The sequence below is a fragment of the Ahaetulla prasina genome, chromosome 1 (genome assembly GCF_028640845.1).
Source record: "Ahaetulla prasina isolate Xishuangbanna chromosome 1, ASM2864084v1, whole genome shotgun sequence".
Lineage (NCBI taxonomy): Eukaryota > Metazoa > Chordata > Lepidosauria > Squamata > Colubridae > Ahaetulla > Ahaetulla prasina.
This window is the reverse complement of record NC_080539.1, coordinates 254,512,120-254,534,867: the sequence shown is the minus strand read 5'-3', so window position 1 is coordinate 254,534,867 and position 22,748 is coordinate 254,512,120. Positions and strand designations below refer to the sequence as shown.

At 39.2% G+C, this 22,748-nt stretch overlaps 1 protein-coding gene across 1 annotated transcript; it reads right to left on the bottom strand.

The window, feature by feature from the left end:
• Window positions 1-448: 448 nt before the first annotated feature.
• Window positions 449-22,277, bottom strand: ZFP91 (ZFP91 zinc finger protein, atypical E3 ubiquitin ligase). The gene is made up of 11 exons (XM_058196992.1): window positions 21,133-22,277; window positions 19,898-19,923; window positions 13,132-13,347; window positions 11,109-11,145; window positions 8,902-8,988; window positions 8,435-8,563; window positions 7,740-7,790; window positions 6,499-6,577; window positions 3,324-3,438; window positions 1,855-1,954; window positions 449-1,715 (listed from the first exon to the last, which is right to left on the bottom strand). Exons 1-11 carry the CDS (start codon window positions 21,510-21,512, stop codon window positions 1,205-1,207), a joined length of 1,731 nt encoding a protein of 576 aa, XP_058052975.1. The 5' UTR covers window positions 21,513-22,277; the 3' UTR covers window positions 449-1,204.
• Between the last annotated feature and the right edge of the window lie 471 nt (window positions 22,278-22,748).

The following is a 22,748-nucleotide window of genomic DNA, read 5'->3' as shown; positions in this document are numbered from 1 at the left end:
ATGAAGTTTGAAGAGTTATATCAAAGTCTCACGAGGCAGAGCATGTTAGCAGCCAAGGCTTTTTAAAGCAGTTAATATAACTTCTTCAAGGCAAAGCTTCCTGTTAATGGCATTAGCCCATCAACGTCAGAGAGAAAAGAAAAGCATCACAGTGTAAGTGAGCAAATAGTCGGATGGTTAGTGAGGGAATACATGACATGACTTTCTTGAACAGCCATTACATCCTTAAACAATAAATGCTGAAGCAAACAGGAGCCTCACAGTTCACTAGAGAGGGTGTTCAAGACCTATCCTGCTCCACAAGGATTTCCTTCACTCATACTGAATAAGAATTCCTAAACATGGATTGCTGAAGAAGCCCGTTCTGTTTTATATCCCTTACACAGGATGTTCAGTTTTGAAACAAAAACATTCTCTAGACAGCAACTAAAATAGACCCCTTTTAAGAAGGCAAATAAATAAGGAATTCATCACAACTTTTAAAAAAAAAGACATGTACAAAGTGCAAGTTTTCTTTTATAAGCCTAGCACCCATTCTGATTCTCCCACAGGTATTTTGCACCAAAGCAATTATATAGAAAGATGGCACTCCTCTTTCAGAAAGCAAGCACCAACATTTCAAGATCCCTTCTCTTTTTTTATGGATGGGAAGATACAAAATATGGGGAAAATATGCTGTTTTACAGCTCATACTAAGGAGGGGTTCTAAAGTGCCAAGCTATATCCCCAAGCCCTAAAATGAAAAATAAGAGCTTGCAAGGGTCAGAATTTAGTAATGCATAGAACAGGTTGATACAACTGGAGGAACAGAATACAGTTTCAAGAATGAAATATTGGTCCAGAGTATAAGCATTTTCAATCTTGCAATATGGTCAAGAAGCTGGAAGTTTGCTTACTTTGGGAGGGCTGGGAGAGGCTTAGCTGCTTCCCTTCCCTGCATTGCAAGAATTCTTTTGCTTTGTCAATCTCTCTGTAAAGGCAACATTCCTCTCCAAGAAGGAAACATTAAAAAAAATGTAGTGTAGTGATCCACTCTGCAAGAAAAGGGTGAGCTGGGGCAGAAGGGGGGGGGGCAGGTCCTTTAGTTATCTGACTAGTAATTTATTTATGTTTAGTTTCTCTATGTTGAATAAGTTGCTTCTCCCCATTTATTCTTTTTTAAATACAAGTTCAAGTTGTTCCAATACACGTTGCTCCTCTCCCACTACGGTCCTGCAGAATCAGAATCCTCAATTAGAACTTCAGTGGTAGCTCCAAGAATCTCTGTATTGATGACCAGCCCTTCTGTATTCTCACCACTAGCAGTGCCAACAAATATTTTCCCATCAGCCATCAAGTTGACCCGGTCACCCCCACTGCAGTAGGCCTTAGGTATCCCATCAGAGTTCAGCAATAGGCACTCTCCAGGAGTGGTGTTTCCAATGGGATCTGGAAGAAGGGGAAGGCCCTGGCCATCCGTGGGTTGGACAATAGACTCTGGATCAGGACCCAAGATGTCAGTGCTGGTAATGAGAGCCCCTGCGTTGGCTGCCAGTGCTTCAGCAATAAGCACTTCTGGGTGACTCTTGGCTTTATGTGCTACAACGCTGTCTTTTTTCTCAAACTTCTTTCCACATATATTGCATGAAAACTGGTAAAAGGTATCTGCATCATGTTTTTTCATGTGCCAGTTTAGTGAGGCCTTCTGCCGGCAGGTGAATCCGCAGATCTCACATCTACAGAAAAATGAGAAGGAGCAGAAGACAATTCATTATTCATCAGAATAATATTTGAGAACTGCAAAGGGAAAAATTATTGAAGCAGCTGGTCTAATCCCTCATGAAAAAAATAGGCAAGAGCAAGGACACTACTCACTGTAATGGCTTCTCGCCTGTGTGGATCATTCGGTGAACTGCCAGATTGTGAGAACTTTTGAAAGCACGGGCACAGTATTCACAAATGTAATCCCTTTGATCTGTAAAGTGGCACATAGTATTTTACATCAAAACCTGAATCTAATCCAGATCCATAACTATTCAAAAAGAATCTGCCATGTTCCTAATCACAGTATTAAGGATAATAGTTTAAAAGGATAAATATTTTCTAATAGTGATGAGGAAGTATTTCTCAAATACAAATAGAATCTTATGGAAACAGTCCCATTCTTATTTTGAGATTTATATATTCTAGTTTTTCTTCATTCTCCAAGGGGAAATAAATTAAAATCTTTCTCATTATATTTGAAATATCATATATATTATTCATTCTGTGTGTCAGGCATAAGGAACCAGAACTCTGTGAATAGGCCCACACAGCTCCTTTAGTTTAGTGAGCCATCCTTGGTATTTCTCTGAGCTTGGTTGTTATACCTAGTTTAGGTAATGAAATGTCTGCAAAAAAATAATGAATCTCAGATAGCACCAAGGATACAACTCATTTCAACTCTGAGCTACAAATATTCTCTTTTATTGTTCTGTATTGTAGTCATCTATATTACAAGAGTCTTGCCAGACTAGCTGTTTTCCCTTGAGAACCAAAAGATAAGTCTAGTCTATAATACTTCCTCCCACGGAGCAATTCCACACTGACATGCCTCTTTACTCCTCCCTCTCCTCCCACCCGAGATTCTACCACATTGTGCCAACAAAAGCACATATTCATTCATTCATAATCTATGAAGGTACAGAAGATCATAATGCTCTTTGTTTAATCACAGTAGGACCATTGCTTTTCATATACCAATGGGATTATGGGAGTTGAAGCCAACACCAAGAGATCACCCTGTTTGGTAAAAGCAGCTGTACATATCTTAATGGAATTACGTTCCTTTTTGTTCATATTCCTTCAAGTTCTTCATATATTATTTAAGGAACTTCAGATTTTGAAATAGGGAGATTAAAGAACAAGGAAGATAGACAGTATGGTCCTACCTTGTCAAAACTGATCTTTTTTTGTGTGTGTGTTAAAAGTGACTTCTGTCAAATAAGCAGTCTACTCCAATTACCTGATTTCACATACAGTACTGTTTTATAACAATTGCAAATAATAATTCATTGCATAATATCTCTTAGATTATGAGTAACAGAATCAGTGTAACTTATTCTTATCTATACCAGAGCTAAACAAAATGAAGAAAGGAAATATTAGAAGACTGGAAGCAGTATAATATCCTAACTGCATCCTTCATTTTAAATATAGCCACAGAACAACATCTGTGTATGTCATAAAGCAATCTGTATCAACTTTGCATTTCATATCTAAATTAAAGATTTGGCTATTCAAGAAGAAATTTACTTTCCTCCTTAAAGAGACAGTGTGGGGATTTTCTTTGCAACCTATATTACCTGTGTGATGTTTGGCATGCCGCAACAGTTGCTTCTGGAGCCGGAAAAGTCTTCCGCAAGAGGGATGAGGACATACATATTTCTTTTTCAGAAGATGTTGATATTTGATATGATGCTGAAAACAAAGAAAACACTGTATTTTTATTATCTGTGATCTTAATACAAAAAAAGTGGTAAACCCATTTAATATTCTACCATGTTTTCCTGAAAATAAGACCCTGTCTTATATTTTTTTGAACCCTGAAATAAGCGCTTGGCCTTATTTCAGACAGGGTTCCTCTTGCTGTCTTATCTGAATTCCAGCTCTGTCTCCCTAACCCTAACCAGGGGAAATGGCTGGGACCAGCTGTGCTTGCATTTCAATAATTTTGGGGAGGGGTTATTTTTTTTTGGGGGGGGGTATTTTAGTGCATGTGCTCAAAAGCCTGATTGGGCTTATTATCCAGGAAGGTCCTATTTTCGGGAAAACACAGTAATAGCCACCTTATATTTCAATATAAATATACAGATTAAAACATGAAGAACTTAAAAACCATATGCTGGAAATGTTATGTGTACAGATTTTGTAGAATAGGAACATTTCCCCTCTTTTTTGGCCTCTGAGTTAATGTTGATTTTCTGGCAATTTCCTGGCCAAGTTTTATTGGCAAGACTTCACAAGTAGTTTGCCACTGCCTGTTTCCCAAGGGTGAGTGAAAGTGACTGGTTCAAGATCACCCACTTGCCTTCATGCCTAAAGTAGAACTAGAATTCAATCTCAAGGTTTCTAGCCTGACGCCATAATCACCAAACTGGCTCTTTTAATAGGAAGTGAATAAGAAATATAGAGTACTGAAGTTTTAAGGTTTAGATATCATCTCTACCAAATATCCCAATTTTGGAATCATTTCCCTTTAGTCCCATGACTATAACATGATTGTTTTCTAACTGATTGTGCCTATAATAGCCATTTTGTGAATGGGTACATCCCAATTTCATCCATTTTGTAGCACTCACATGATTTCCCAAAATTCCAGTGCCTAACATCCCAAATACTTGGAAATACTACAAAAAGTTATAGGATGAGGTGAGTGATTCAAAGGCTTCTGGGAAAATTTAAGACCAAGTAATTTGTTCCCTAATAGCCCATTAAGTCTAGAGCTCAAAATTGCACAGAGACAACAAAAGCAATGGCTTTATTTTCCATGTACCTATAACTAGGCACAATACAAAATTATAGAATATAAAGTCAATACTTTATTACTGTAAATGCACTATGGCCCAATATATCCATTACCATTTTCTTAATTAAAGAATCATTTACCATTTCCCCCTTGTTGGAGAGGGGAAGGGACAATTTTCCATTACGGTAAAAATTGTAGGTGCCAAAAGAGAAAAAAGGGTATAACTGCAATATTCTTTGAAGATTAGGACAAGAAGTTAATGCAGGATCTGTGAGAGGATGAGTAGCAATCTAGGGATGTAAGAATTGAAGTTATTCAAAATAATGAGAATTCCATTATGCTCAGTCAGTCAACCAGATATTTAAACTGGATTTGGTATTTATATCCAGCTGAGCCTTTCCCAAGGATTTGAGACAGGCAGATGTTGTTTAAGAATTTTAAATGTATCATCACTGAATGTAAGCTGTTATAAGTAAAGCTACCTTTTGCAATTGACTGATGGTGATTTTTGTCAATGCCAATGGTGTTTAAATGGTGCTTGGAGATTTTAGGAATTACACCCAAAACACCTATTACTATTGGCACTAGCTGTCTTTCGCTATAGGTATTCTGCTTCTATTTGCAGGTCTTTGTATTTGTGATTATTATCTCACTTTTAAAAATATAGATATTTGTTCGACTCTAAGCCAGCACCTTTACCATTAAACCAAACTGACTCAGTGCTGTGTGAGATGTGTGTGAGTGAATGAAGGTGTGATAAAAGACCAGAAAGATTGCAATGTCAAGGTAAACGATTATTATGACAGAGAAAGGAATTTTGCTAAAAGAAAAGAATGGAAGGCTGGTTTTGTTTTGTTTTTTGCAATGCTGTGCAGGGAGAAACAACAAGAGTTGGGGGGGGGGGGAAGAAGAGAGAGAAGTCAGTAAATCCAAGGCTCTGTTTATTGGTCAGATTAGTGGCAAAGTTTTCAATGGATGCAGAAAATGAGAAAAGCTACTAAGAAAACAAAGAACACTGAAAGAATATTAAAAATTCAAATCCTTAAATATAAATGAAGGGAACTTAATAAAGTAAAAATCACAGATATGTAGGACACGAAGGAAATGGATTTGGAAAGAGTATTCAACTGCAATGAAAATAGCAAAATAAAATTTGAATGAAGTTTTTTTTAAAAAAAATCTAACAATGAAGATCATTAGTAGTGAGGTAAAAGATGCTTGTCCCTGTGAATTTTTTTTGAGTCTAGATTCCGTAATAAGATTTAGATGAGAGAATATTGAAACTATGAGAATAAAAAGTAGTTTCCAGAAGTCTAGAACTCAGAGGAAGATACATTAAGTAATAATTGCAAAAGAAATATGTATTTAAGCACAAGAAAAATTATGGGATATTCAAATGCAAAAGAAAAACAGATGAAGAAAAAAGAATATTCATAATGAATAGGGTGGCTAATGAAGGGTTATCCATAATTATCCATTAGTCATAACGAATGACTAATGTCAAAACAGGAGAAGAGCAAGAAATGCTGCATAGGGTAATGCGGGATTTGATAATAAAATTAATAAAATGTAATAGCAGAGGGGGGGAAAAAGAGAGGCCAAAAGATTATGAAAAAATCAGCAATAGCAATATCACTCATATTGACTTATATACTGCTTCATAGTGCTTTACAGTCCTCTCTAAGCCGTTTACAGAGTTAGCATATTGCCCCCAACAATCTGGGTCCTCATTTTACTAATCTTGGAAGGATGGAAGACTGTCAACCTTGAGCCGTAGCCAGAATAAATAAGTTACAACTCAGCATTTCAAGAGAAAGAATCATGAACAGGGTTGAAAAGTTAAGTCATGCCATGGTATGAAACAAGCATTTGGGATTTGGAGCATTTAGAATTTGGAGCATCAGAGATTTGTTGCAATGTTTTTTAGGCTAGTTCGCATAAGAAAAGAAATTTATAGAGAGCAAAGAAGGGCATCTCTTTTTCCTTCCTTTGCTCGTAAACATTATTGTTACCTGTAGGTAGCGAGGGTGTGCAAGAACTGTGCCACATCCTTCCATTTCACAACGTACATATTGTATTGGAGGCTTCTTCCTAAAATGCACACAGATGAGTAACAAAGAGAAAACAGCACAACTCTGACAAATGTTATAAATATACAGGTTTTTCTCAATCTGAGACCATAAAGAAGCCTGGAATTTCCATCATAAGGAATGACAGTTGTAAATTGAGGCACCCACCTGATCAGACCTGATTTTATTACTTTTTTAAAAAAAAAAAGTTTAATAGAAACCAGCAAAAAAGTCGTAAATCACAGTCACCTGCAACCAGCCATAAAGGGAGCCAGTTGCCATACGCCTAAAATGTAGTCATTTTGTAGTCCCTCACCAGTAGAGGGAATGTGCAGCTGTCACAACTCCAGAACAAGTAATAAGTAGCTATTAGAGGGTCCATCATAACTTTGAACTGTTACTAAGCGACTGATCATTATGCAAGGACTACCTGCAACACAGTATCTTTTCTAACGTACATGCCAGATAATAGTTTTGTGTACTGCGAGAGCTCAGTAGTGTTAAAAGCCATATTAAATGGTTTAATTTCATCATTAATATATAATACATGTTAAATACAAGTAATTTAAAATAAGTGGAATCTCTAAAATCCACTGTAAGAAATAATATTGTATTCTGCTTATATTTTGTTTCACACATTTCTCAGCCCTTTCTTTAGAAGTTTAAGTTGTCAAACACAGCTTAATATAGTTCTTGGGAACAAATTGTGAAAATCAGAACTTCTAGAAATGTTATTATCCCTTTAAATTGCTGGCTTGCTATCAACTTTATAGAATTTGCTATATTTATTTTATTCAACACAGTTTTGATGCAATGAATTTAGTTACAGGTGTAATAAATTGTATAGTTTCTTTTTTTCCCCTTAGATGACCATGTCTAACAAATTACTGAATTTAATAATTCTTGAAAGTATACTATATTCATAACATTGAAAGATCTGTGGATGTAGGGTTGCAGTGCAGTTTAGGAAGGTATCACCCTAGGTATGGCTTTTTTGAAAATAGCTGATGAACTAGACATCTAACATCTATTTCCTATCTCAAGTTTCCTTTCGTTACTTCCACACAAAACTAAGAAAAAGCAAGAGAAGGCCCTTTAAAGATGAACATATTATTAAATAATCATTAATTAGATAAATGGGTTTGTACTAGATTATCTTTTTAAGCCATACAAAAACAACTTACCTTCTTTTAGGAAGTCGTGGGCTTTTGTCATCTTTTCTCCGCCTTCCTCTCCTGAAACATCAAGAGAAAGTGAAATGTGAAAATGAAGGCATAACTACAGATATGTAACTGAAATTTTAAGTTATACAATACACAAATATACAAAATTCACCCCTAAAGAAAACACAAGGATAAGAAACTAGTTTCTATACAATTCATTTTTATTTTTGTAAATATGTACCATCTATTTCAGTGGTTCCCAACCTTTTCTTGTTTGAGGCACAACCTTTTCTTGTTTGAGGCACCCTTGGAAAGCCTTTCAAAAGTTCCCGGCACCCTTATAAGGAAATAGATATTTAAAATCTCCGTAGCTCAAAAGTTCCCGGCACCCTCAAAAGATCTCACGGCACCCCTTAGTGCCGCGGCACACTGGTTGGGAACCACTGATCTATTTCATGTGCACAAAACCTGTTCTAATGTATCTAATTCTCAATCAACCAGGTATATCACTTCCTACATACTGGAGATTCATTGTACCAGTACAGTATCTCTATAATATGGAACAGTTTGGCTCCCTAGCAAATCTCAGAACTGAAGGGTGTTTTGCCCAACAAGGACTATCCCTATATTTAGTTTCTTTTAAAAGTCTTGGTATTACTGAGAGCAACAGGACTGGCTACACTCTAATTCACAGCATCTAACATTTGGATACTCACTTCCTAGGCGGATCCTCATCTTCTCGAAACTCACTTTCTTCTTTAACTTCCACCTCCACTTTAATATCCTTCTGTTTTTCTTTTTCTTCTTTTCCCTTCCCAGTTTTTTTTCTTTGCTTTGGAACATCTCTGCAGATAACCATTACATATTACATATCCAAGAACATAAATACTTTCTAGATAAATATTCAAGTTAAATGTCACACTGAAGTTTTCAGACAGTTCTTCAACATGAATTTTTTTGCTGTTTGTCATATCTTTTTAATTTTAAATAAGCATAGTCCTAGTCTTAATTATTTAACAACAGTCTATTTGCCCATAGTAGCAGAAACATAACAGAATACTAAGAGTTCTAGCCGTGAGATAGTTTATTGCAACAGGCTAGATTGACAATAATTTATTTGCTGCCCATCCTGTTCTGAAATGACCATACAAATGCTCTCTTCACCGAAAATAAAATAGAGCACCTGTCTAAATGGGGTTTGTAAGTTTCATCTCTGGGATCGTCTTTGAAGGGAACCTCTTCTTCACTGATGAGCATTTCTTCTTCATCACTTGACAATGAGAAAGAAAATACCAAATACAATTTTACTGTAAATTAAACGCTTGTGGATAAAAAACAGTCAAGATTTCTTACAAGATGTCTATTCTTATAACCCCTGCTCACAATTTTTTTCAGTTATGTACACTGAGTAAGAGGCAATTTTGTATGGATCTCCAATCCTCTATTAATGCAAACCAATCTCTTCCAAAACATGTGCTACAAAGGACATGTTAACATATTCATCTACTAAGGAATATTAGCAACAGTTCAATTAATATAAAATGTTCTGCTTATACTAAATATAAGCAAAACATTTAGACCTTACTTTCTAACAATTTTTTTAGACTGTAAGGACATAGTTTTTGTATTACTAAAATATTGGATAACAACTTAGGCCCTGAAAACAAAACTGAGTCTGTCATCAGCTCAGAAAATTTATATAATTACAGATATCAGATGACTGTGGTCAATTATAGTGCAAGTGCCACTAGAACACAGACCAGAATCTTTCTGGACATTTTTTCCAACACGTATAAAAAAACAAGATCCAGGTATAATGGAATAAGATTTCAATACCAAAGAATATATACAACTCAGGGTTGAACTCTAGAGTCCTATAGAATCCTCTTTGCTGCAAACCCCACTTTCTTTTAGCAACAGAGATGTTACCAAGCTGGATAATGAACGATCTGCATGAAAACCACCAAGCTCAGAGCACCAAGGACTCCAGAGAATAAGCTTTCTCAGAGAACACCAGGCATATGCTCAACAATTCTGCAGTTTCAAAACAGTCACATTTATGATTGAGAAAATCTGACACTAGAGTTCCTATGAAACTGAACTACAATGATTCTACAATAGTCCTGCAGGAGAATTCATTCGATTGTAAGTTCATTCCTGGGATTCCCTTGAGGAAATATGTAGACACGGAAGTTTACAACACACTCTCTCTCTCACACACACACACACAGCTACATCCTAGAGTTAAAAACAACCATTCTTCTAAATCAGGAAGTGAAGTGTTTACCTGGTTATTCAAGACAAGCTACAGCACACCTCTTGTTAAGGTGACCCAGGCAAGAGAAAAATAAAACTACTATTTTAAATCATTTTAACAAGATAAATTCCTGGGCTGTATATGCTGCAACCAAGTTCTTCCCCTTACAATGAATCTATTCACTACTTTAACAGATGTTTATTATATAAGTGAAGACTCAATTTAATGGAACCCCATTTAGCATTCCTCAAATGCAACTGACCAAATTATGATCTTGACAGCTTCCAGAAAGTTCTTGAATGCAAAGTATTTTGGATGAAGCATTCCATGAAATTTACTTCTGCGACAATCTGCATGTCATCAATATATGACAAAAATTGCCACATATGATCCCAAAGGTGCTTTTTTCCAATGCTTCTTAGATGAGAAGCAAAATGTTTTCAAACAAAAAAACCAAGGAAGTGCAGTTGCCTTTTGGAAAAACACCTTTGGGACAACCGTGGCCTGGATGATTGAGAATCTCCATATAGACATTTTGCCACAAATGATATAATTTTATATTACTTGCAAATTGATAACACCCCCTAAATTGCAGCAATGATATACTTTTGTATTTAATAATCATTTAGGAGCAAATACCAGTTCCCTTCAAAAGATTAAAACTAAGTTTCACTGAACAATTTTGTGCACTGAACTAAATTCCTCCTACCACCTGGTGTGTCTGAACGTGGAAGCAAAACAGAAATCATGTCTGGTTACTACTTGGGTAGAGAATAAATACCATAAACTATATTCAAAAATTAAAGAACATCTTAGAACAGGGGTGTCAAACTCACATTGTCATGGCAGCGTCACATGACATATTGGGACCTTCCCCGCCTTCACTAAACAAGGTGTGGGCATGGCCAGCAGGTGATGCATCCGGCCTGCAGGCTGCGAGTTTGACAGCCCTGTCTTAGAAGACAGCAATCCTAAAACACTTCTGCAATATTGCTCAGAAAACTACATGGTTGCCCCCAATCAGTCACCAAGAATTAAGTTCAACTCAAGGATAATTTTATAGTTTAAAAATTACTGCTTATAAACCAAGGCATTTTGTATCCTAAACTTCCAGCCACTGTATAATTCCTTACCTGATTCTAGTTGGAGATGAATGCTCTTCAGTAACTTCTAAAAAAGAAACATATTTAGATATAAAAATCTGATCAACCTATATATCAATACTTACAAATATATATTGATTGATATGCTACTGTATTAAAGTCTAAATTGAAATACAGGAAATTTTTGCTCAAGATCAAGACAAATACAGTCATGGCTGAAAGTGTTGGCACCCCAGAAATTTTTCTAAAAAATCAAGTATTTCTCACAGAAAAGTATTGCAGTAACACATGTTTTGCTATACACATCTTTATTCCCTTTGTGTGTATTGGAACAAAACAAAAAAAGGCAGGAAAAAAAGCAAATTGGACATAACGTCACACAAAACTCCAAAAATCAGCTGGACAAAATTATTGGCACCCTTTCAAAATTGTGGATAAATAAGATTGTTTCAAGCATGTGATGCTCCTTTAAACTCACCTGGGAAAAGTAACAGGTGTGGGCAGTATAAAAATCACACCTGAAAGCAGATAAAAAGGAGAGAAGTTCATTTAGTCTTTGCATTGGGTGTCTGCGTGTGCCACACTAAGCATGGACAACAGAAAGAGAAGAGAACTGTCTGAGGACTTGAGAACCAAAATTGTGGAAAAATATCAACAATCTCAAGGTTACAAGTCCATCTCCAGAGATCTAGATTTGCCTTTCTCCACAGCGTGCAACATTATCAAGAAGTTTGCAACCCACGGCACTGTAATCTCCCTGGGTGTGGACAGAAGAGAAAAATTGATGAAAGGTTGCAACGCAGGATAGTCCGGATGGTGGATAAGCAGCCCCAAACAAGTTCCAAAGAAATTCAAGCTGTCCCGCAGGCTCAGGGAGCGTCAGTGCGAACTATCCATTGACATTTAGATGAAATGAAACGCTATGGCCGGAGACCCAGGAGGACCCCACTGCTGACACAGAGAAATAAAAAAGCAAGACTACAGTTTGCAAAAACGTACTTGAGTAAGCCAAAATCCTTCTGGGAAAATGTCTTGTGGACAGATGAGACCAAGATAGAGCTTTTTGGTAAAGCACATCATTCTACTGTTTACCGAAAACGGAATGAGGCCTACAAAGAAAAAAACACAGTACCTACAGCGAAATATGGTGGAGGTTCAATGATGTTTTGGGGTTGTTTTGCTGCCTCTGGCACTGGGTGCCTTGTGTGCAAGGCATCATGAAATCTGAGGATTACCAAAGGATTTTGGGTCTCACTTTAGAGCCCAGTGTCAGAAAGCTGGGTTTGCGTCCGAGATCTTGGGTCTTCCAGCAGGACAATGACCCCAAACATACGTCAAAAAGCACCCAGAAATGGATGGCAACAAAGTGCTGAAGAGTTCTGAAGTGGCCAGCAATGAGTCCAGATCTAAATCCCATTGAACACCTGTGGAGAGATCTTAAAATTGCTGTTGGGAAATGGTGCCCTTCCAATAAGAGAGACCTGGAGCAGTTTGCAAAGGAAGAGTGGTCCAAAATTCCGGGTGAGAGGTGTAAGAAGCTTACTGATGATTATAGGAAGCGATTGATTTCAGTTATTTTTTCCAAAGGGTGTGCAACCAAATATCAAGTTAAGGGTGCCAATAATTTTGTCCAGCTGATTTTTGGAGTTTTGTGTGACGTTATGTCCAATTTGCTTTTTTTCCTGCCTTTTTTTGTTTTGTTCCAATACACACAAAGAGAATAAAGATGTGTATAGCAAAACATGTGTTACTGCAATACTTTTCTGTGAGAAATACTTGATTTTCTGGAAAAATTTCTGGGGTGCCAACACTTTCGGCCATGACTATATAATAGTAAGATAATGTATAAACTACTCAGTGAGTAATTTTGCTTTTAAAGTGTTAGAGTATATTCTGTTGCATGTGATTAACCAAAATTATCTTTTTATTAACAGTCTTCTTTGTGGGACAATAGAACATGTGTAACTTTATTTATATTTATTTATTATAAGTTTTATACTGACTCAATTGAAAATACTATTGTTTTATTTCCCAGTAACAAAGAACACCATACCAAATTCTAGCTGGTCTGAATTTGGTTCTGATTTGCAAATGAGTTGCAGGGACCCAGTCTTTGATCTGGAACTCCGGGAATTCTCTGCATCATATTGCTGAATAGTCGTAGTTGCCCTGTTGCTACGCCAACCCCGGCTGGGTTTAGCTGTATTGACTGAGGCGCCAGCTGCCGTAGTAGTGGAAACTTCCTTCTCTTCTGTCTCTTCTTTGGGATCTGTGATATAAATATATATAAAATGCACTTGGATCAACAAAGGAAATTTCTGAATTTTTAATATCAAAGAGCTGAAACAGATCAAAGAAGTATTTATCTCTCTCTCTTTTTTTTTTTTAGAATAGAATAGAATAGAATGAATAGAATAGAATTAGAATAGAATAGAATAGACTAGAATAGAATAGAATTAGAATGGAATGAATAGAATAGAATAGAATAGAATAGAATAGAATAGAATAGAATAGAATAGAATTTTTATTGGCCAAGTGTGATTGGACACACAACGAATTTGTCTTGGTGCATATGCTCTCAGTGTACATAAAAGAAAAGATACGTTCATCAAGGTAAAACATTAAATAAACATTAAACTTGTAAATTGTTTGTCTGTTTCTGAAGAACAAACAGTCTTTTAGGAGGCTCCTAACAGGGCAATTTGTAATAGCAGAGATAAAGAAGGAAAATTCCATCTACAAAGGCCTTATTCCTCTCTTCAGAGCTTTGTCCCACAGAGCAGCTAGTAGTTTCAGATCCTATTAGCCTATGTTGTCCAGATCATAATTCACAAAACAAGAGAGGCTTCACTGTTAAATATTCTGAGAAAAATGACTCAGAATAATTGTCACAAATGTTTTAATTGACTATATTTAATCAAGAAGACAGGAGTTATTAATTTTAAAATAAAAGGAATAGTCTATTTTATACACCTTTTTCTTACCTAAATATAACCAAGACTGGACATAGCATTCTAATACAACTTTGTCAATTGTACCAAATTCCTGTACCTATGAATCTGATGTAATAAAATTCAAGGTCATAATTAAGGTACTTCTAAATTTTTACCCACTCTAATGAAGGCATGCATCGCAACAGTGCTACAAAAAACAAATAAAAAATTGATTCTGAATACTATTGCAGCATACTGCAGACAATAAAAAAAACCTCCACAAAAAGTTTTTTATTTTTTATTCACTATTTTTTTTTAGATAAAAAGAGCTGTGTGGAGACCTTTTGTGGTAAAGATGCTCGCCTTCCACTTGAAAGCTGAGAGTTGAATCCTAGGTAACAGCAGATGTGAACTCCACATGGTGTCAGGAAGGGCATCCAACCAGTAAACACTCAGCTCCATCCAGTCGCCCCAACTCTACCTCAATTTAAGGGATTACAGGATCATAAAAAGGGAAGTTTTGTTTTTAGGTAAAATATGTTTAATTTCTATATTGGTTTCCTGAATGTTTGCTTTTCAGAAAAAGACTTTCGATTTGCTGATAACCCTTATTAGTATAAAAAGGTAAAAGTTCCCCTTGCACATATGTACTAATTGTTCTTGACCCTAGGGGGTGGTGCTCATCTCTGTGTCAAAGACGAAGAGCCAGCACTGTCCGAAGACATCTCCGTGGTCATGTGGTCAGTATGACTAAACACCAAAGGTGCACCAAATGCTGTTACCTTCCCATCAAATGTGGTCCCTATTTTTCTACTTGCATTTTTTACGTGCTTTCAAACTGCTAGGATGACAGAAGCTGGGACAAGTAACGGGAGCTCACCCCGTTATGTGGCATTAGGGATTCGAACCGCTGAACTGTTTATAATTATTTATAATTGTTTATACTAGTATAAACAAGAGCAAATAAGTATTTATAAGTAGTCCTTAACTTATGATTACAAAAGGGACTGGAAAATTCATTGTTAAGCAGTGTAGCAATTAAGTGACTGGACCTGATTTTATGACTCTTTTTTTTGCTATAGTTAAGACATAAGGATTAACTTAACCGTGACTTGTGACCTGATTTTGCTTGTTGGAAACTGGCTGGGAAGGTCACAAATGGCAATCATATGACTTCAGGATACTACAACTGTTGTAAGCGGAACCTGGTTTCCAAGCACTCAATTGTCATCACATGACTGCAATGATACTGTGATAGTAACAATGAGTGCTAGTTGCTGAATAAAAGTTACTTTTATTCAGTGTCATAACTTTGAACAGTTGCTAATCAAAGGGTCATTAAGCGAGGACTACTTGTATACAAAACTAAAGTCTTCCTGAAATCAACTACAACAGAGGCATTTAATTTCAAATTACTATTCCAGCTGTGATCATTAAGCAAATCACCAGTCATAAATAAGGCTATCACCTGACTGCAACTTGCAACCTCCCACTGACTTGCCTTTTCAGAAGCTAGCTATGAAGGTAAGAAAAGGCACCTGCTAGATGCTGCAACCATCATAAATGTGCAGTAATTGCTAAATACCCAAACTGTAATCATATGACTATGGAGATGATACAGTGGTCACAAGTGTGAGTCATAAATCTCCTTTTAAAGTGTGGTCATAAATCTCCTTTTTCAGCACCATAGTTTCCACGTAGTTGCTAAATGAGTAGCTGGAAAGTGAGGAGTGCTTATATTGTCAATATAATTTTATGACAACCAGATTAGGCTGCTGTTAAGACAATAAATTAGGCCACTGGAGTTGGAGAAACAGTCCTGTAAATGCCAAAGCTAAGAAGTCAGGGTTATTGTTTTTTCCCCAATATCTGATGACTACCTGGACAAGTCCCTGCAGTTTTCTTCACAAGGTTTTTCAGAAGTACTTTGCCATTGCTTTTCTAGAACTGAGAGGGGGACTGGCCCAAGGTTACCCAGCTGACTTCATGCCTAAGGCATGATTAAAACTCACAACCTCCTGATTTTTAGCCTCATGCCTTAACCACTAGACCAAGTTGGCTGTCTATAGATCAATACCAGCATCTTAAATTGTACCTGGAAGATCACTAGTAACCAGTAAAGGACTTGCAAAATATTCTCTCAGTGTTGGCGAGAACCAGTTGTCCATTAAAGCAATTGCAATAAAGTCATCAGGAAATCATTGTACCTGGGTCCTTCATTACCAGGTAGGGGTGCAAAAGACAGGGGGGCAGAGATCGACCCCTAGGCAACTCACTTGTGGGGTGCCGCAGGGGTCGATTCTCTCACCCCTCCTGTTCAACATTTATATGAAGCCGCTGGGAGAGATCATCCGTGGTTTCAGGGTGAGCTGTCAGCTGTATGCTGACGTTACTCAACTGTACATCTCCACCCCGAACCACCCCAACGAAGCCGTCGATGTGATGACTCGGTGTCTTGAGGCCGTTCGGGTCTGGATGGGGACGAACAGGCTCCGACTCAACCCATCCAAGACGGAGTGGCTGTGGATGCTGGCATCCCGGCACAATCAGATTACCCTATTGCTGACTGTGGGGGGCGAATCGTTAGCCCCCAGGGAATCGGTGCGCAATTTAGGCGTTCTCCTGGACGCACGGCTGTCTTTAGAAGACCATTTGACGGCCGTCGCCAGGGGAGCTTTTTATCAGGTCCGCCTGATTCGCCAATTGCGCCCTTTCCTGGACTGGAACTCGTTATGCATGGTCACTCATGCCCTCATCACTTCCCGTCTGGATTACTGCAATGCTCTCTACATGGGGCTCCCCTTGAGAAGCACCCGGAGGCTCCAACTGGTACAGAATGCGGCCGCGCAGGGGATTGAGGGAGCCCCTCATAGCTCCCATGTAACACCTCTCCTGCGCAGGCTGCACTGGTTGCCGGTGGTCTTCCGGGTGCGCTTTAAGGTATTGGTTATCACCTTTAAAGCGCTCCATGGCATTGGACCGGGATATTTACAGGACCGCCTGCTGCCGCCAGTTACCTCCCATTGTCCGGTACGTCCAGTGCGCGCTCACAGGGAGGGCCTTCTTAGAGTGCCGTCGGCTAGCCAATGTCGGCTGGCGGCCCACAGGGGAAGAACGTTCTCTGTGGGGGCCCTGGCTCTATGGAATGAGCTGCCGGTGGGACTCCGTCTCCTCCCTGATCTCTGGACCTTTAAACGCGAGCTCAAGACTTTCTTTTTTCACCAAGCGGGGCTGGCCTGATTGATTTTAATATGGGGGGTTTTAGCGGGTTTTTAATAGGGTTTTAGCTTCTGAAAAATTTTAGCTAATATTTTAAGTATACAGCGGTTGAATCAGATTTTTAAAATTGTTATAGTATTTTAATTTGTTTAGGATTTCTGTTGTTTTATTGGCTGTACACCGCCCTGAGTCTTCGGAGAAGGGCGGTATAAAAATATGAATAAATAAATAAATGAATAAATAAATAAATAAAATAGTGCACCACACAAACCCAGGTAATTTTCTCTAGTCACAGTCTACAGTGTATCTGCTGTTTGAGAAGAAGGCATGCATTAAGGAGGATCTCTTTCAAGGCTGATGTCTGTCTATCTAGAGACAACATTAGCATCAACAGAGAATCCAGAGCAGAGAATGCAAAAACAGTAATTCTGTTTTACTAGGATTCAGCTTTAACTGGTTCTTTCCTATCCAGACTTTTACTGCCTCCTAGCACTGGACAAGGTGTCAATGGCATTTCTCCCACAGCAGTGGTTCTTAAGTAGGGTTTGGGTGCCCTAGGGGTCCACAAAGTCCAGTAAGTAAATATTTTAAAAAATTATTTTAATTTCTCATAAAGTTAATATTGATAGCTATAAACTTAACCAAAAAAATTTGCGTCCTCAATCATCTTTAAAGATGTAAAGGTGTCCCGAGACCAAACTGTTTGAGAACCACTGCCCTGGCCTATAGCAATGGTGCTGATGTCATCAGCATACCTGAATCACTGAGATGACCTAACCTAGTAGACTTTGTGCAGATATTACAAAGTATGAGAGAGAGGACCAACACCTGTGGTACACCATAAAACAGAGGCACCAGACCTCTCACCCCTCTCCAATTGAAATTACCTATAACAAATAAAGGAGAAACACTACAAAACTACTTCCGATTGTAATTATAAAACTCCATAAGTACTTCACTAAAACACCATGGTTGACAACATCAAAGATTACTAGGAGATCCAAAAGAATGAAGAGAGGTGCACTAATCTCATCTAAATTCCAACAAGAACCTGTTTGTCCCATGTCCAGTCTTGAAATTAGACTAAAACGGGTTCAGTTAGTCTACCTCAACATGGACAGAAATCTCCTCCTCAGAAACAGCATTGACAATTTTCTGGATTCAGGTTGCTCCACACCTCATAACAGTCAGGTTGGGCAAGGGGCAAGAAGTAGGCATTGGATATCAGAGACCAAAAAGAGTCCCAAACTTCATAACATGGTGCCATACTCATTATTAAAAGATTCCGATTCAATTTATCAGCAAATTATTCACAGCAGCCTGATGTGAGATGTTAATCTTGTCTCTTCCCAGAAAAGAATTGCTTTAAATAAGGCTTCTGAATGACAGTCCATTGATGAAATAAGGGAGGAGAAATAAGCATGTTTTGCCTTCCTTACTGAAACAGTGTAGGCTTGAACATGGGCACATATCCAGGCTCAATCAGATTGGCTTCTTGTTTTCCTCCATTGGCATTTCCTCCAGATGTCACTTCACTTCCCAAAGAGCTGCAGAATATTTAGCTGCCAACTGAAATCAATTGCCAGAGGGATGGTGGCAACCAAGCTCAAAGCAACACTGTCTAAGCTTGGAGTGACTCCTATTGTCCGTTATGTATCAAGCAGGGAATGGAATAACTTTCCAGAGTGTCAGGAAACTCCCCAGCATCTGCTAGAAACCAATTACCATATTTTTTGGACTATAAGATGTTCCAGACTATAAGACGCACCTAGCTTTTGGGGAGAAAAACAAGAAAAAAAAATCTGCATCCCAGCAATTTGCCTCCTTGCAGCAAACAGCCTGGTCAGCTTCAGCACAGCCTGATTTAGCACGAGCAGCTGATTGGTGATATTCCAGGAGGCAGATCCAACCTCCAATCAGCTGTTCCAGGCTGTGGGGATTGCTGCTGCCCATCAGCTCCACCCATCAGCGCCAGCACCGCTGCCACCTATGCCTCTGTATGCCCTGTTTTCGGTCTCTGTGCGCCCCATTTTTGGCCTCTGCGCATCCCATTTTTGGCCAGTTCCAGGTGACAGGAATCCAGGTGGCGATCCCCACCACCTGGAATGGACCGAAAATGGGGTATGCAAAGGCACCGAGAGGTGGCAACGGTGATGGGCGGTGACGATCCCTGCAGCTTGAAACAGCTGATCAGTGGTATTCTAGGAGGCAGAGCCAACCACCAATCAGCTGCTCGTGCTAAATCAGGCTGTGCTGAAGTTGACCAGGATGTTTGCTGTTTGCTGCAAGGAGGCAAATTGCTGGTAGGCAGAGGCCGAAGGGTGGGGGCTGGCAGGTGGGTGGGGCTTTGGCAACATTCACTCTATAAAATGCACAGACATTTCCACCTACTTTTTTTTGGGGGGGGGGGGGATTGTAACAGGATGAAGGCATTATTTGATCATGGCAATGGATGATGAAAATCTCCTCCACCTCACGCTCAGAGAGGGATTCAATCAGCAGCATGGCAAATTAGTGCATTAGCAGGATCACAAGCTTGTCTCTACACTCCAATCTAATATAAAAGTGCTCACATCCAATTATCTCAAGTTCAGAGTTCCTGACCATTGATGATGTATCTTAACAATCACCATCCACCATCCTTCAGTTGGGTAATTTAAATCTTACCTTTCACTGTTGCTTTATCCAAGGACCTGAAATAGAAATTAAACATACAATGTGAATTAATACAATGCCCAATATTAAGATGTAGATGCTTATAGAAGTTCCTAAATATGTATTTTTCTAGTCACTCATACATTTATACACCTAGAAGCCAGGCCTGCACAAATCAAGGATGCTTACCTGTCTTATAATACAACAAAATTAAAATATGATAATAGGTATGTAAATCTTTTTTCTAATATTCTCCCTATCCATGAATGGCTGCAAAAGTTGAAGTTCAGAGATGGCTAAACTGACTTCTTTGATTAAAGAAAAAAAATACAATTACTTTTGTTTCTACTTGGAAACTGCTTCTGGACTTCGTACTTGAGGTGGAAAAAAATAGAAACTTTGATTTTGGGTTTTACCAATTAGATAGCTTTGTTATTATAGAAATGGCTAGTTTATACTATTATGTAAAAGTAAAAAGCTGAAGTTTGTTATCTTATTCTTATGCACCCTTATACACAAAAGGGAGTCCAAAGTCAATGCCTTTTCTTTCTTTTTCCTACACTTTTTCCTTCCCCTTTCCTATTTTCTTTTGAATTTTATATTATAAATTAATAAAAAATACTCCCCACCCAAAACTTAGATTATTTCTAATCTAAAATCTAAATTTAGGATTATTCACTCTGAGTTTTATTAGATACATGGAACTTATTTTGAATAAAGATGCATACAGGTATACTGAAAATTGGTTAGAGCTATACAATCAGGCACCAACAGTTTTCTAAAACTTACTACAGTAGATAAAAGGTAAAATATTGACGTTATATGTACTGAGCCATACACGCCTATGGAAAAAACTCATTCAGAGAACAAGAAATTTAGTACAACTTTCAGTTAGGGTGCAAGAATTCAGTTAAAAGGTACCTGCCAATCAACACTCCTCTAAACCAGGGGTCTTCAACCTTGGCAACTTTAAGAATTGTGGACTTCAACTCCCAGAATACTTCAGCCAGCTTTGGAATTCTGGGAGTTGAAGTTCACAAGTCTTAAAGTTGTCAAGATTGGAAACCCGTTCTAAACAACCCAACCTGCAACAAACGTGGAAGGCAACGGCCTCTCTATTATATAAGCGGAGAAAAGTCAGTATTAAATCCTACTTTTGCAAGTTGCTACAGTCGAAAGTCACAGACTGCGACCGGGGCTACTAAAGGCAAAAACTTTCTACCTTCCAAAGCGGCTTCGGTACTCACAAGCTGCGTGGCGTTGCCTTTCGCCCGGTAGTCCCAGAAGGTGCAGCGGGTGAGGGCGGCGCTCCAGTTTCAAGCCCGGGTGCAGGCGGCAACTCCTCCGGCTCTTGGTTCTGCCGAGCGCCGGGACTGCTTCGGCGCCGACGCGGATATTCTGCCTTTCTCCGGCGGGAGGCGGCCGCTGCCGCGGCTGCCGCTCGTCCGCGCTCCCGACCTCCACGGAGCACCCGACTGCCGCTAGACTCCGCCCCCTGCTCGGCGGAGACTATGGGAGGGGGCAGGGGACGCCGGCGGCCGCTAGGAGGCGGAGTCCGTTCCTCTTCTCTCTCTTGCTGCTGTGGTTCTTCCTCCTGGGTCTCCGTCTGCTCGGGCGCCCCCGGCATTAGAGCAGCTAGCGGAGGAGGCCCCAACAGCGGCTCACCCCCCGGTTCTGACAGCAGCACCCGGCGCTCACTCCGCCTCTACACGGAGCTCCAGCCCCTCACGTGACTTTGGCCAATCAAGAGCAAGTTCGGAGTTCAAGCAGGCTGCAAGAGCGCTCCGCGTCATCCAATCAGGAAAGAAATGCAAAGACACACACCTTCACCCAACCTCTCTCCCCAGGCGAGCCAATAACAGCAGCAAGCCGGGCTGGTTCTCTCCAGGCCAATCAGCGGGCGAAGTTCACCGGGGACGCGCGCGGGCGGGTGCGCTGTCGGAATTCTGACCGTGGCGCGCGCTTCGCATAACTGAGCCGTTTTAACAGTTACCTCCCGCGCGCCAAATTAAATGCCCTCCGTTGCCCTGCTGAGAAGGCGTTTGTAAATGTCCCACGCGCTTTACCTCGAACTCCAGAACATTTATTGCTCCCCAATCACCGCAATAAAACTAGAAGTATCGCTCGTCTTATTGCCGTAGCACTCCCCCCCTCGCTTCTCTTCTTCCTCCTCTTCCTCACAACACGCCCCGCGGTCTGGTATCCCCGAGCTTCTATTTTCAAGAGTGAAACGGATAGAGGAGGTACCTTCCAGAAAGTTGTTTCCTCGTTTTCACATCGACCGCAGTTTTTGGTGTTTCATACTTGCAGGGGATTTAAAAAAAAAAAACATTGTCGCTTCTCCTTTAAGAAAAAAAGCACCGTCGTATGGCGGGTGAAAGTCGGCGGCAAAATGGCGTCCGATGGCGAGAGGCGGGTCTTATGGAGTACGCACGCATTTCCGTTCTCGTCTTGCGCGTGTCAGCGCATGTCTAAGAAAGCATTATGGGAATTGTAGTTTCTTTAAAAAACATCGGTAGGCGACTGGAAGCCTCAACCTGCAGTTTCTGTTGTTTCCTTTGAGGAGGCTGTTTGGTTCCTAAATGCGTTTGAGGGATTTAAAATATGAGAAGCGAGTATTACGGAACATAGTGTTAAAATAAAGTGTTTGATACTGTTTTTCACCATATTGCTTTGAAATATTACCACTGTCCTTTTTTTAGAAGTAAAAAAAAAGGTGATTTAGTACATACTAACATATCTGGTGGTACTTTAAGGTCCGTTTAGTTTGGTTTAAATTAGAATAGATTTTTTTTTATTGGCCAAGTGTGATTGGACACACAAAGAATTTGTCTTGGTGCATATGCTCTCAGTGTATATAAAA

Excerpts from the sequence above, each read along its gene's own strand:
- ZFP91 (XM_058196992.1), bottom strand. The coding sequence starts at position 21,512 with ATGCCGGGGGCGCCCGAGCAGACGGAGACCCAGGAGGAAGAACCACAG. Across the intron at positions 7,791-8,434 it reads GATGAGGATCCGCCTAGGAA|GAGAGGAAGGCGGAGAAAAG; the intron begins GTGAGTATCCAA and ends TTGATGTTTCAG. Across the intron at positions 1,716-1,854 it reads ACAGGCGAGAAGCCATTACA|ATGTGAGATCTGCGGATTCA; the intron begins GTGAGTAGTGTC and ends ATTTTTCTGTAG.